This window comes from Merops nubicus, unplaced genomic scaffold (assembly GCF_000691845.1).
Source record: "Merops nubicus isolate BGI_N331 unplaced genomic scaffold, ASM69184v1 scaffold39260, whole genome shotgun sequence".
Classification (NCBI taxonomy): domain Eukaryota; kingdom Metazoa; phylum Chordata; class Aves; order Coraciiformes; family Meropidae; genus Merops; species Merops nubicus.
Genome location: NW_008582882.1, coordinates 30,600 through 46,649, shown reverse-complemented (window position 1 = coordinate 46,649; position 16,050 = coordinate 30,600). Strand labels below are relative to the sequence as shown.

Sequence of the window (16,050 nt, the reverse complement as noted above, 5' to 3'; positions counted from 1 at the left end):
AGTGGAATAGGGGAGAAAGAATCATTAGGTGTCTGTGTACAGGTAACATTGCAGTACATGGATGATTAGGAGAATGCTGAAGTAATCTGTTTTCTCTTGTGGTTTTTTTTAATACACAAATCTTGAGCTGCTGTTGATTAATGCTTATTTTTTAGAGAAATTGAATTCTCCAGGGATGGTACCAGTTGTTAATTCATTTTCTCATGCATTAGTCATAGAGTAAAGGAAAACTAATTGTTTTGCAGATTCAAAAAATTGATTACATGTTCAATACCTGTTTGGTATGCGTAGATTTAATTGCATTTATTCCTTTAGTTTTTCTAAATACAGTATCAGTTTTAAAATTGAAGAAGGATGATTTTCTTGTTACAGACTACTACTACTGCCACATTAATCCAAGTTGTTGAAAAGAATTCAAACTGCTTCGGTTTTGTGAACCATCAAGAGAATATAAATTTCTGATAGTAAATACACATGCATAAAACACATAAACAGGAATACACAAACATTCTCAAGCTACTTTGAAACTCCCAGAAGTGTTGAACTTCTCAAGCCTTTATTTTTTTTTGCGTTGCTTTCTTTGGCAAAGTAGTTTGCATTTTTGAACCTCTCATCACATTTGATCTATTTTCTTCGTTTGGATTAAAAGCAGTTTGATTCTCAATATGTTTGTAAATTGCTTTCTGTAGAGGGATCTTAAATTACATGAAGTCTCCAAACTTTATTGTAATTTAACTAAGTGGTAGAATTCTGTTTTGTTTATAAGGTGTGTAAATAGATGTGGATCTCAGCTCAACAGATACCACTGTTTGTATTTGATGAAAAACAGCAAAGCTTAAGATAGATTAAAACTTTGGTAGGCTTGACTCGCTTCAAATGGTTACATTTAATATCTATTTGCCCTTAGAATCAGTTTCAAGTATTAGATAGTTTTATCTTTTATTTTCACAGCAATCCTTTCCAAAGAAGCTTCCAATGTCTCAGTCAGTGCCTCAGATTTATATCCAGGTTAAGGAATTTATTTATGCAAGCCTTAAGTTTTCAGAGTCACTTCACCGCAGGTAAGCTTAAAGTACCAGGAATGTGACTATAATGGAGTCATGAAACTTCCAGGTGACCTAAAAATATATATATTAAAATGAAAGCACATTTTCTTGTGTAACTTGCTAGCTGTGCTTATTTTGTAATTTACACAAATAATTCTTTACATTTAATCTATAATTCCCAATGCTATAACATACATTTTGTATGTGTTTATTGTATAGAATGTGTATGCCTGTAGGGGTGAATGTAGCTTCCCATGGTAAGCAGTCTAGAACACTACTAGGATTTTTTTAACAATATTGACTGTTCTGAATAAGCTATGGATATTTTATGTATTTAACAAAGCATGTAAGATTTGGAAAAAAAATATACTTTGGTACTGACCTTTTCAGAAATAACTGTGTAGCATCCCTGACTACTTCAGATTGTCTTTCCCTTCTCAGTGCTTTGAGTTTCCTTAGCAAGGATTTCTCCTGCAACATAATGTGCTGTCTCTATGCTCATTCCCTCTTCCATCTCACCTTTTTCTGATGGAAAACATCAAAATTCTCCCATTTCCTTTCCTCTTGCAGCCTTCAAAAACTTAGTTTTAATTACATAAAATAACATTCATTGATCTGAAATCTGGAAGGTGTTCATGGCCTGTTGCGCACTTCTGCAATGTTAAAAATATAAGCAACTTGCTTTCACACATTCTTAATTGATACTATTTGTAATTTACACATACTAAGGAGTGCATGTTGAACTCCTTAGTAACTCATTAAAACCCACAAACTACTCTTTCTGAACTGCTGTGTCAATAAACATGTCCAAAATCTAAAAATAACAGATTTTGTGTCAGTGTTGATATTCAGTTAATGGATAATGTGGTAAATGAAAGATATATTGTGTTATATTCACAGAAGACTTGAAGCAACCAGAAATTAAATGCACACAGCGAGTTCTTAGCATGAAAAGGTCCCTTTGCAGGGAAAAAACAAAAATGTTAAGTATACTGTCAAAGTAATATTAAATATTATTGTCATATACAGCATATTTATAAAAATAAACTTTTTTTCAGCTCAACAGAAATAGATGATATGCTCAGAAAATCTACAAATTTGCTGCTTACACGAACTCTAAGCAGTTGTTTACAGAACCTGATTAAAAAACCTCATATAGGTTTAACAGAGGTAAGGTTTAAAGCACGTACTCAAAACTGTGTTTTTTTAAGACAATTACTGCTAAAAGTATTCTTGTCAATGTATATATACTATGGTATTTAGATTTGTGTAAGAAAAAGATTCAGTATTTGCTTTAACACTGAAAATCTGAAGAGGTGAAAGATCAAATATAAAAAAGCAACAATATCTGTTACATTAATAATAATGATAATAATAATAATATAGTGTTTGGTTTAGTTGGAAGCATATTTACACAGCCATGCTTTTTGAGAGAGAGATGACAGTGGAAGAGTTCTGTCTTCTATGTGATAAATAGAGATTTACAAGAAATAAACCAAAGACTCTTAGGTCTTTGCCTACAGAGCATGGTTTGTGTGTTCTACTCCTGTCTCACCATTAGTAGCACATTGTTGTGTTTCTTTTTCTTCCTGGTTTTTTTTTTAAATAAAAAAAGGTAGAAAAAGGTGAAAGAAAATCTCACATCAACTGTGTAAAGTTTCAGAGTAAACCTCCCCAAACAAGAAGTCTAAATTCTGAAGTTCAGTCTAACACATGAAAGTTCTTGCTATAGTAATTGCAGTGAAAATATTTTAGTGGGTTTGTGCATGTTGTTTCTTCATCAGGACTGTTGGTTTAATTTGTTTATTGGACAGAATAAGACAGGGTGAGACAGTGAATCAATGTGAACATTCACTGCAGGTACATGCAGTGTCAGGAGACAGCAGACACCTACTGAAACATACTGAGAAGGACTTAGACTGTTGCCACTAAGGCAGTCTTATGCCATATTGACTGTTGTTTTTAAAGTGTGAGAAACTCTTGTATAGATGAAATCAAGCAGATGAGGAGGAGGAAAGTGCTCTGTAAGTCACATATTTTTGTGTTTGTAAGACAAGCCATGTAATTTTTCTGAAACGTAGTTTTCTGTGTTCTTGAAATTGGTACAGGAACATTTTTAAGGCTATGAAAATAAATTCCCTAGTATTTTTTTCTTTAGGTATTTCATTATCAAGTCAACATGTTTTATGAGAAAAATGTTAAAAAGAGACAACTTAGTTTACCAGGTATTACATTACTGTTCACTGAAACAGACGGTATGCAGTGAGAATTGATATATAATATACTCGTGTTTCAGTTGCTATATGTTATGTACATTGTCTAATTTGTGAACCAAATATGAGTGCAGGTCCTCCTTATATCACGTGCAAGCAGATTGTTACCATTATTGGGGGGGAAGGGAGTTGACAACCTTATTTTTTAAATTCCTTAACTTCAGAATGTATCATTCTGCAGGCAACATTGTGAAATTAGTTTTTTTTAATAGCAGTAATTCTTTTAAAAAAATATTATTTGTAAGGTACAAACTAGCCATTTTGTTTTGGCACTATATTTTCCTTTATTTTCCCTGGTTTAATTCTAAAATATCTATTAGATTTATTCCACTAAGTAGGTGTCTGCAGTCTTAATTATTACAATGGCTTAAATTCTATGTAAGTAGCAGTATTACTCCTTAGTGGTATTTGAAAGCAAGCTTGAAAACTAACAAGTAATCGGTGGTAAGCTGGAATACTGTAAATAAATTCTAATATTGTTGCTGAAAAAAAGAAATGTTTATGAAACCAAATGACAGTGGATGATACAAAAAAGATTTTCACTATAATTTTTTTGTCTCTTATAGCTTGTTCAAATCATCATAAACACAACACACCTGGAACAAGCCTGTAGATTCCTTGAGGATTTTATATCTAACATCACAAATATTTCACAAGTGACTGTTCACACTGCAAGACTTTATGGACTTTCTACATTTAAGGTATGGTATATGCCATCTGTTACATGACTGTAGCGGAAAAGTTACATTAAAATCACCACAAATTAAACATTTTAAAGGAAAATGGGGTGAGAGCAAATCTGCATGCTTTCTCATTTTTGACTCTAAACCAATTCTGAAACTGTTAATTCAGTTGTAACACTGAGCAGGTAAGTATTGGGTTTTATGTTACTGGTATGGTCTGAAGTCTGTTGGTACCTAAGAAGCATCAATATTATCTTTCAGATATATATATATTCCAGTTTGTGTAGCCTTTCCTCTTTCTGAATGGAATCAAGCCAAACAGCTACTTTAATCTAGAATGTTTGTATTACTTACTTGGTTTTATTCTGCAATAGAAATACTTTGTAGTATATTTTCAACTTGTGGAATTTAGTAATATAACATCAGTATTAAGAATGTACTACAAAGCATAAATTATGCAATTATCTTTCTAGAATTCATGTTTTATTTATGTGTCCTTTACACAGACAATAATATTTGTTGAAGTGATTACTGGTAGCTTGACTGTTTCTAATGTATGGCAACTGCTTATTTGCACAAGCTGTATTTTGTCTGATATTTTTCAGATATGGCAAAAGCACTTAAGCTTATATCTCAAAAAATTAAAGTAAATCATACACAATTGCAATTTCAACAGTTAGCATGGCAACATTTGTAAGCTGAGTATAAAATAATCCTAAAATTAAAGAATGTAGTTTCCTTTCTATATATGGCTCCTCATCTCAATGGTGGGTGAAGTTCTCTTAGGTGTTCTTGCATCTGTCTATGCAAAAATTCTGAAGGATTTTGAAAAGAGGAAACTAAAGCAAAAATGCTAAGTGACTTGTATAGTCCCATATGATGTCCTTGGCAGAGCAAAAGCCATACCCTCATCTGTGAAGTCTGTCTCCACAATATTACTTAAAAGGCCTTAGTCCTCTTCCAGTTGTAAGGTGTGTTGTTAATGAGAAGCCTGCATGTGAAAATTAAATTGCTGAAGACAACTTGTACACATAATGTCCGGTGACTCAAGATGACCGAGGTTTACTGCTATGATAAAATGGTCAAACAAGCTCAAGCTGTTGTATGCCGTAACGACCTTAGAAAGCTCTAAAGCAAGATCCCAACAGCTGAAGTAGCTGTGCTGCATGCAAAGCTGGTTTGGTCTCAGGTCACTGAATGGCCCTGCACCAGGAACTCTCCTGAGCTGGGGCACTGGGGACAGACGTAGAGATGCTTTGACATCCTTCACGCTCTGGTGGTGGTTGAGCACCAGGTACTTATTTTGAGGACCACTTGTTTTGAGATGGTTGTGTGTACCAAAGAACCAAGTTTTGGTATTCATATACATAAAATATAACAAAAATTATTTCATTGACTTAGTCTGGCTGAGTAGCATTTTTTGTTTTAGAAGGAAATGTGTGTGCTTGGGGGGTGGATTGGGGTTTTCTTTCTGAAGAAAAAAAATCTCACAGAAGAATAATCTTGCATAGGTTAGTTAATTCAGCTGGTGCATTGCTGTCTTAGTTGCTTGGGGCTTCTATACAGAAATTTTTGAAAGAAAAACAAAAATAAAATGAAGCAATTTGTGTATTTATAGATATTTTTGTGCAAGGTCAGTTCATAATCTTTTTAACATTCAAAAAAAACATTTAATGCAGCCATAGGTTTTGATTTCATTAAGAGATTAAATGTTCTTTGTCCTTGAATTTCAGTTAATAAATGCATTTTAAAAGTTTGCATTATAATTTGTGCTGATTGCTTATGCTGTAAGTTATGTTTAACCATCCTATGAACTATCTAAGTTCTGTTGGAAGAAATCACAGAATATTATATCTGTGTTTAGTGAACTTAATATATATGTGCTTTGGAAAAACACAGAATGAATGCTGACAAACACATAAGAATTTTTTTTGTTGTTGTTTCTCTCCTGTCTCTTTGCCTGGAGAGCTTGCTAGCCCAACATTCTCCACTTATAGTAAAAAATTCTTTTCCTGTTAATCCCTCTTTTTTTCCTCTCTATTTTAATGAAAAACTACTAGCAGTTCCCCAGCTGGGCCCTCACAGCGTTTGGTATGTTCTAGTGTTATTAATTCATCTGATGGAAAATCATGTCACCTCCATTCTTTCTGAGGAGTCAAAAATCTCCTTTTATTAGCAGCTTTGGTCACATTTGCATTCTATGAGTTGATCTTACAAGTACATGTACACTGTACTTTTTTGATAGAAGTCTTCAGACCTATTTCATGGCTACTATTTTAGAGGGCTGTTTTTCTCGTTTTATTTTTGTATATAAGATCTCATTTTGAGATGTCGAAGCATTGTTTCATACAATGAGAAATTCTCATGGTGGAAATTAAAAAAAAACAAACAACACAACACCAAACTAAACACCAAAACTTGTTTTATTTTATCATATTAAAAAAATTGTGTTAATTTCAATATTTATAGCCACGTTTTCCAGCTTTGGATGACCGTTGTTATCGTTTGTTTAAATCAGCAGCTGCACAAAGCGGAAATAGTTGTATGTGCAGGTCTAGTTTGTAGAAGTTTTCGAGCCTGGGGTCTCAGCATTAAGCTGTGTGATGGCTGTTGGAGAATCAGAAAAACAACATCAAATCCTGTGCAGGGCTTCAAGACATCCTCTGAGAGAAAAGCCATTTAATAAAACTGTATAATTTCCCTTTTTCATTTTATAACTGAGGAAAACCTGGTAAGCTTTCAAAAGGTTTTGATGCAATTCTGTCACAAGGTTAAAAGAAGAGTTGGAGTTAATTCATCTGCCTCTAGGAGTTATCCTGAATCTGAAAACTGCTAACTCACTCTTCCTTGACTTGTACATAAGATATACAGTGCTGTTTCTGAGACGTAACTTATGGGTTTGAAATCCAATTGCTTGGCTGTTCACAGTTTTCTCAGGCAATACTCAAAGTACTGGCAGCATGCTGCTCCACTTGTAAACAAATAACCAAAGCAAAATAAAAAGTAGCAAAAAACAGGCACCTAAACCAAAAAGAATGACCAGTCTTGCCATTAAGTAATTTTAACTGGTAGAGATGGTACAACCACTCCATAAATGACTTTGATTTTAAACAAAAAAGACCCAAACCCAAACAAGCAAAATATCCAAGCAATTGCACTAAACAAAAGGAGTTATATTTGCAAGTCCTACCATTATAGATAGTTGAAACTGAGGTCTTATTGTTAATTAGAAACTTTAAATATAAACTTGACTTTACTTGAAGCTTTTATAGTCGTAGCCATCTACAAAATTGTGGATCTCAGCATATTCCTTTGTTTGACATGTTAACAGGTTGCCAGATTCTTCTGTATTGGACTGGGAGAGCTGTTCAGTGGAGGCTTTTACAAGTTGGTCTGACAGTAAAAATGCTGGTTTTAGAGAATCGTACTTTGTTATTTATACATGGCAGGGCCACATGCTCTCTTGCTTCCTCCTGAAGTGCCCCATGGCCTGAGGCCTGTCTGAAGACTGAATTTGACACTGTCAATGCAGTGCCACCTTTAAGCTCAGATAATTATTTTTTTTTCCTCTTTTTGACTTTCTTACTTACACCTTTCTGGAGTGCTGTGGTTTTGGACTGCTTTCTCCCAGAGGAAACTAGCAAGGGGAATTTAATCCACTTTTATGTTGCTCCGTTATATCCAGACTATTTTTACTTGAAAAAACTTCAGCAACTAACCAGTTCACTTTAAATCAAATGTCCTATTTGAATTATTTCTCAAGATCTATGAAGAAAATTTCATGTTGAATCCAAATTAGAATGTAAGACTTGAGTATCTTAAACCCCTGACTGGCAAAACCATGTCTTTCCAGCAACATGCACCCTATCAAACATCTGTACCTAGATCCCCTTGTGTCTGTGAGGATCTTCCCTAAACAAATGAGGCAGGGACATACCATCGTAAACTCACTTCACAGGAAATGCCAAATTTTACTGTTCCAAAATGTATAATCCAGGTGGTGGCTGACCAAAAAGTAGGAATGGGAGGAAGTACGGGAGGGCTCTGAATCACAGTATGTGATGATTAAGGTATTTAAAGAAGGATGAAAAATGCAGAGTATTCTTCAGATATGCAGCTTTAAGACATTAATTACATAAAGATCATGTGGTTACTGGACCTCTAGCCATAAGAGATTAAATAATCAGGTTATTTTCTTTATAAAAGAGGGCAAATAAACTTTGTGACAGGGTTGATAAACTTGTAAGGCTGAATTAAAGGTGATTGTTTTGGAGAGAGAAAAGCAATTGCTTTGTTTCCAAATTCAGATTACTTCTGTCTCCAAGAAGTTAGATGATTCTGTATGCTTATTCTGTTATAAACACTCTTACAGTATACATTATTGGAGTACTTTAAAAAGCACAGCCTTAGACTTACTGTAAGACAGCTAAAATATTGATTTAAGTAAAACATTTTTTGATTCTAAGAGAAACACAAGGCTTCAGTTTTGTTGATGAATATAATTTTTTTTGTATTCTAATAATATTTTAGGATTCTGCCAATTACACTTGATTTCTTTTCAGGATGCAAGGCATGCTGCAGAAGGAGAAATATACACAAAACTTAACCAAAAAATAGATGAATTCATTCAGATTGCTGACTATGATTGGACAATGTCTGAATCAGATGGAAGAGCCAGTGGATACTTAATGGACCTTATTAACTTTTTAAGAAGCACATTCCAAGTTTTTACTCACTTACCTGTAAGTGTTCAAAATTAAGTTTGATTTCAAACTATTGCAGCATTATTGTTATTTTAAAATACTAAGATTTTGAAGATAGATGTGATTTTTGAATTGTCAATATGCTGGCACAAACAATTTAAAAGTTTTTCAGTACAGATGTGTTTTCAGATGTTTTTCAGTATGTTGAGGATGCTTGCCCATGGCAATACTCAGACAATATTTTTGAATACTTTAGTAGTATTGTTAACAATAGTTAATGTACAAATAGTGTAAGGTGTAAGAACTCATGCAGTTTTCTAGGGCATCATGTGACCTCTTAAATTAATCACATTGGTTCTGTGTACACCTGCATTGATTCAAGTAATGAAAAAATTGGTGCAAATCCTGTGTCTCTGCATAAGATTATGGAGATTTTGGATTCTCCAAAGTTGTTGTTAGCTAGTTTAGAACATAAAAAGTTATTTGAAGTATTTCTAGTTAACTGAGCTTCATTGCAATGAATGCTGGTTCCTATTCAAATGTATACTGTGTTATTTTGTCCTGGGTAGAAGAGTACTGTTAACCTGTTTTACGTGCTTATCATTACATTCTGTTGTCTGATTTCCCTTTGCTTTAAGACAAGAAAGACTATTTCTAGATTGATTTATCATTGTAATAGTTTATAGCCTTATAGGTCTGGAGTAACTTCAGTAGGTCTTTTGAGTTATGTCTGCTTTCATCAGCTTACTCTTGGTTGCTAGTGTCACACTGATGTCTGAGTGCTTTACCCACAAGCAATGCCTATCAAGAAAAGTCCTCAATGCATAGAGTGTTTTGAGGCTCCAGACTGGAAGTAAAAGATAATTTCTTTACGTGCACAGCAAGATGTAGAGGTTGCTACTATAATGGGCTTATCTGGTCTTCCAAATAACATGTAAAGAGGCTGTGATTCTTCAGTCTCTTTTTTTTACTGACTCAAAAGCATAACCCACTCAAAATGTATCATGCATGTTGATGTGAATGTGACGTGTGAGGCCTGTGCTTCCCTGCCACATCAGTTGAGCATTTTTTGATAAAGCATAGCAAGTTTGTTAGATAGTTAAATTCACTGTACAAAGAAGTTTGAACAAATGGCACTGCTCCTCAATGGCCACATACATCTAGCAGTTAAGGGATATGCAACTTCTTGAGAAGGATGTATGGAAGTCTGTCATGAATGTATATTGTGATATAGCTGTTTGGAAATGAGCCACAGACAGAATTAATTAATATGTTAGGAGGGATGGAAAGAAGAAGCTGTGGCATTAGGACTTGGAAAAGGGGGGGGGGGAAGCTATATGTGCTTCGAGGCACAAGTGGACCTTTGGAGGAAGCTAGTTCCCATAAAGAGGATACTCTCTAATTTCAATCTCTGGTCAGGTAACAGGCAGGATGTAGAACTGTATTGACAACTAGTCTGGTCTGGCAAGAGGATTCTTGTAACTTTTGACTTACCCTGTGTCTTGCTCCTTTTCTGGCTTGGACAATTGTAGAAGCATACAGTCCTATGAAAGTTGTTATGTGTGAGCTGTGGAGGTTATATGAAAATGTATACCCTATTTCTTCTTAGAAACAGGGTATACATTTCTGTAATAGTATTTCTGTAATATAAGTTACATTTCTGTAATAGTAAGTTACTTTCATTATGAGAAAATTTATAGGAAAAGCATTTTCAAAGATAAGCCCAGAAATAGGTTCCATAACTCATTACAATAGTAAGTGTCTTGGGGTGCTAAACTAGATTCTCGTGTGCAATAGTTAAGATTCAGAATAGTTTTAGTACTCATTTCCATTAGTGGATTATTCCATTAATATCACACTGTCATTTCCATAATAATTTTTGTATGACTGGCAGAAACATTCCACTGCTCGAAATAGTTTCTCAGAACTTTTCTGTTATTACAAATCAAAGAACAAAAGTACTAGCCATTGGCCATAATTACAGTAAGGAAAACAGCAGGACAAGTAGAGGAATCTCTTCCTGCCTTAGCATGTCCAGTCAGGGAAGGCATTGTGCTAGGGCTGGAGGCACTCACCAGCCACACTAGTTCTCTGTAGTCTTGTTCAAGGGTCACTGACTTTCTCTTTGGTATTGTTTCAAACTCTAGTCTTCTTGTACAAGTGTTATTATATGTTATTTCACAATTTTTTGTTGCAGTCTCTGAGTTCCTGTCATGGCAGTCTTTATTTCAGCTGCATGCGTGAGCTGTGTAAAGGCACAGGGATGTGTCTCCTTTTGTGCTTCCATCTGGGGCCAGGCTGAAGTATTTCTGTACCAACGTAGACATAACTTTTAGAAAATACAACTTATGTTGTATGTCTGGTTTATGTGATTTGTATTATTTTTATTGGAACATCAGAGATCTAATGATCTACCTGTAATGAGGAAGACCATGATCTCAGTTTTCCTGGGCCTGCACACTCCATGACACAGCTCAGTGGGGTCTGATGTCTCTGTTGAATTGCTGGAATTATCTTGCTTCTCTGAAGCTTTGGCTTTTTCTCTTAAGTTTTCTCCTTTGTGTTTGTTTACTGTATGTAAGAAGCAGTTCTGTAAAATAATACAACTTCATTCCACCCTGCAGTTATATTACCATGATGTTTATGTTAATATTTATTAATGGGGCATGTTACATTTGGATTCTTACTATCCTGAGCCATTCTAAGTCTTGCTTGAACAAAGTATGTTAATGATGTACAGGTAGCCTCTGTAAGCCAGGATGGTAAACATGACATTTATTTTTTAACCTTAGTATATATTATATATGATTATATTAACCTTTGGAATATATTACTTCTTACCCTGAAAACTTTCTGGAAAGGCATGTCAACAGATGCTTCATCATTTGAAGTTTACCAGTTTGATATTTTGTCATGCAGTTCATTATTACAGAAAAATATTGTATTGATGAATTGTATAATCTCTTTGTTATGTCTCAACAAAATGCTTTATAAGTTCATATGTTTAAAGGAAAAACAAAAGGCATTATGTAGCTGTAATTATTCTTTTTGGAAGCTTTTCCTTACCTTTTATTGCTACTTTTTTTTTTTTTTTTTTTTTTGATGTTGACAGTACATCTTAATTTTTTGTTTTGATTGCCTTACTGGTTTCCTTCTCAGAGTAACAACAATGACCATGCAGCTATGTCGGTAAGTAGATGCAAGTTGAAGAAAAAGCATGTGAACTGAAAAACTATGAACTGCCTGCAGGCTTATTGCTTCAATTTGTAATCATTTAATGGAAAGATCCTTCCGTTTTGCTGATGAGTTGCTGTGTACTGTGTGTAGTTGCATGCTGGGATCAGGTTAATGACTATCATTGGACTTTTGTACACTGGGACAGTGGGAGCTCTAAAAACCTTGCAGAAGGTTGGTGGGATGTCTCTTGCATCCCAAATGAAATAATTTAGAGGAGTCTATGAGACCTTTTGGAAGGGAAATCAGGTATCAAAATCCAGCTATGAGACATGCATACAGAATAAGTATAGAGTGATATAACAAAGAATCAGTGAAAGTTCCATCGTTTCTCTGCTACATCTGCCTGGGGTCAACGGAATGTGTGTGCTCTTTTTTTTTTTCTACATTTATTTTAAGAAGGTGATGGATTGCATTTAAGAATTCTTCCAAGTCCTGATTATAAATTTTTGTATAAGGAATTTATTTTGATTTTTTCAGAATGTTGAAATGAATAATATTAATATTAATAATTAGTGTTTTACTGTAATAATGCTAACACTTGAACTAGTGTTGGCAGTAGTCCTGCTCCAAGTAAGAAGCTGGACTGGATGCCATTGGCGGTTCATTCCAATGAACATTTCTACGATCCGAAGACTCAGCCTTGTGTCGGACTGTCGAGCTAATAAGTGTCCTGAGCACTATGAGTGTTGAGTATGTTGTGTAGAAATACTTCCTGTTAAGGGTGAGTAGGTGTCAGTGTGCCTGGTTATGTCATGACCAAGCACTAGCAGCATTTCAGCAATGCAGAGGACAGAGGCTATGATGCTTTTGCAGGGCTGTAATTTGAGAGTCATGCAGTTTTTAATGGTTCTGATTTCTAAAGTCACAAGAATTTAGTCTTTTGAGATTATGTCTGCTTTCAGATTCTTTTATGTCCCATTTTAAGTTCATATTGCAGTTTATAGTGACTTTGAATACTTTGAATGCAAAGCAAATTAAAATTTCATTATACAGCCTTTAATCTCATTAAATAACTGGATTAATAACTGTTATTAAGGACATGCATTTTTTAGTTTTTACTCTGAACAGTTAAAGAAAAATTTTACCCTCTATTTTCAGATTAGTTAATTTGAAATTATAGAGGGTGTATATATAAGTGGTTTTAATATAAATGTAGAATTAGCTGAAGTTTTTTATTCTAGGTCTGTGGTTTGTCAGTACAAAGTTAGTGTTCTAACTTCAGAAAAGAATGACTACTGAAAAGTAACAGTTACACATTACTTTCAAGTAGGGATTTTTTTTTTTTTTTTTTTTTTTTGTTATTTCAGAACAGTTTGGGGAAGATACTGGAAGTAAAATTGATTCTTAAAAAATCCATTAGTGGTTTCTAGTATACTTGTATTTTATCAATAGTTCAAATATCAGATTTTGGTCCTGGTGGTAAGTAATATAATGCTTTAGTTATGATGACTGATAAAATCTGTATGTTAAATTTCTTTGCATTCTCAGAAAGTTTTTCATTATGTCATTTCATATTATTATATTAATTCTTCATCTTATTAGATTTAACAGATAAGGTTTGCTATTTCATTTTATGCTGAGGATGGCAGTTTGTGTTATTTTATTGTTTCTGTGATTGGCAGCAAAAGCCTAAATTCACAGCTTGCAGTTAGGGTGACGGGTGGTGTTTTTCTGCAGCTATATTCAAAAACTGTCAATCAACAGCCTCCACAGACTACTTAGAGAATGTGTTTTCTTACTGATTTCTGCAAATGCTGCTTCATGCTGTCTTTGATTGGCACAGCCTGGCAGGGAGGATGGATGAATCTGTCACTGGCCAGTTAATTGTGTTGCTGGTCTCAGCCTGACATCAGGTCTTTGACTCCTAAGTGGCTCAATACAAAACAAATTAGCAGATTGTAGTCATATTTCTCATTCTATATGCTTTGACTTTGTTGAATGCAGTCCATAAATCATATTGACTGACACCATAGTGAATGATGAAAGCTGCTTTTGAGACAGCTACCATGGGTCTTAGAAAGCAAAACTGCGACAGTGCTGTGGAAAGATGCATATGGCTGACCCTTTGGGAATTTCTTAGGAGCCAAATGTCTCTCTGCTGCAATTGTTCTTAGGAGAAAAGCTTTTGGGTTCTATAAAAAAGGATTTAATATGTCAGCAGATTCTCTTTACAAGTTCCTTTGAAAAATAAGAAGTTTGTCTAAGGGTTTTCTCTTTTTGCAAACTTGTATTTCAGCAAAACCTGAAGGCTGGGTGAAAAAACAGTTGCCTTTAACACTGATAGCAGGTGTTTTTGCTTATAGAATAGGGTCCTTGTTTCCTAAACTTCACACTGATTGAGTGGAAGAATAGGTTTTGTAGATAGCAGCAATTAGCATAGGCACAGTGGGGATAATAGTAATGTCTCCAAATAGGAGGCAACTGGAGTGAATGTGAGAAGCTTGCTGAATGTCTGCATGCTATTGAACATAGGTATTTAATTGCTAGATACAGTAACCATGGTTGCACACCACCACAACCCCTTTAAATAATAAAGTTAGCAATTAAAAAAAAACCCTAACTGACAAATAATAAACATTAAGAATGTTTTAATACTGAGATTTGTTTAATTCTGGCAAAGAAATATGGTATTGCTATATTCTCATGAATCCTTCAATTGCCTCTTCAAAATGCATTAGGAAATAAAGGCAAGGAATTGATTAATTCATGGATGGTGGAAATTTGTAGATAGGTTTTTAACTAGATCTCATTTGTCAAATACAAATTTGAATGTAATTCTTTTCTGAGTATCATACATCCAATGTATTTTGAATTGGGAAGCACTGAATTTTGAAGAGGATAACAGTAAAGTTTACATTTATCTCAGTTAAAATTCAGCATTTTGATTGGTGTACATAGCTTGCTTTTTTCTCTAGATTTACGAAAATCAAGTGATTGTATTGAGTAGGTATGAACTGTGTGTAGTGAACTTCTATTATTTGTTGATACGTCACATGAACAATAAGCCTGTAGTTCTAGTTACATAGTTGGAAATAGTATAAATATTAGGATGTTTCCATTTTATGAAATTTTAAAAGAAACATTAACCGTACATGTATCAATACTTATTTAAAGTCTAAGTGGCTTTTACCATGTCATTTCTGTATTGTAACCATTATCTTGTGCTCCAGTACTATTGATATTTGCCAGATTGTAACAGTTCACAACAGGTGCTTATTAGTAGTATAAAATTCTGCCTTTCATTTAAAATAATAGAGAAGTACATATTGTTTGCATGTAAAATAAATTGAATGTTAAAATTTTGCTTGACATCCTATCAATCTGATTGAACTTTTATTGCATTATGGTGGCAGCATAAATAGGACTTGGAGCTGATTTGATGGAGCAGTACATTAAACAGAAATGCACTAGTTGTTCCATTAAATCAAAATGACAGTTCCATTAAGTATTTCAAACCTACTACACCGTACTTAAATGAACTATGGACCACTGACTCCCCTTCTCACCTATTTTTTTCCTCCTTTTTTTCCTCTTTTTTTTTCTCCCCCTCTCTTTTTTTTTCTCCCATTCATATTGATATTGTTCTGCTTGGGGAATAGAGCTGCATGTCTCCCGGTGTAATTACCGTTGGGCTTGGGAGACTTTTAAGCATGCTGTTCTTGCATTGTTTCTTACATTCCTTGTTGTCAGTTCATCTATTTTGTTCAAAAATGTTATTTGCTTTTCTGAGATTTTCAATTAAGAAACTGACATCTCATTTTAGATATAAAGCTCTTAACAGTTCAAGGTGTCCTAATGCTTAAGAGGTATTAGCAAAAGCAAGTTAATGTTTCAGTCTGACATGTGAGGACTGTGAACACTTTCGATTGTATTGTCTACATTTTAATTACATTTTAGCAAAGAATGGATTTTCAAACTACAAAATACCTGAGGCCAAATTGACTTTCTGTTTTACCTGTACGTGAAAATTCAATGATATGAGCAAGTTGTCTTACTAAGGACAATATATGGCTTTTCAGATGTTGAAGCAGCACTTTCCAAACTTTTCGGGACAGTGAACTGCTGTCTGTCCTTATAATTTTGGATTGTTTATAAGTGTTTCTGTGAC

The 16,050-nt window shown here is 34.2% G+C and overlaps 1 protein-coding gene across 1 annotated transcript in view; it reads left to right on the top strand.

Annotated features, from left to right (window-relative positions):
- EXOC6 (exocyst complex component 6) overlaps positions 1-16,050 on the top strand; it is a gene marked incomplete at its 3' end in the record, with an annotated part of 49,066 nt that overhangs the window by 20,687 nt on the left and 12,329 nt on the right. The window contains exons 14-18 of the mRNA XM_008938955.1: positions 952-1,061; positions 2,105-2,216; positions 3,886-4,020; positions 8,565-8,744; positions 11,865-11,894. Coding sequence (XP_008937203.1) covers positions 952-1,061; positions 2,105-2,216; positions 3,886-4,020; positions 8,565-8,744; positions 11,865-11,894 — 567 coding nt within the window. The remainder of the gene's footprint in view (positions 1-951; positions 1,062-2,104; positions 2,217-3,885; positions 4,021-8,564; positions 8,745-11,864; positions 11,895-16,050) is intronic.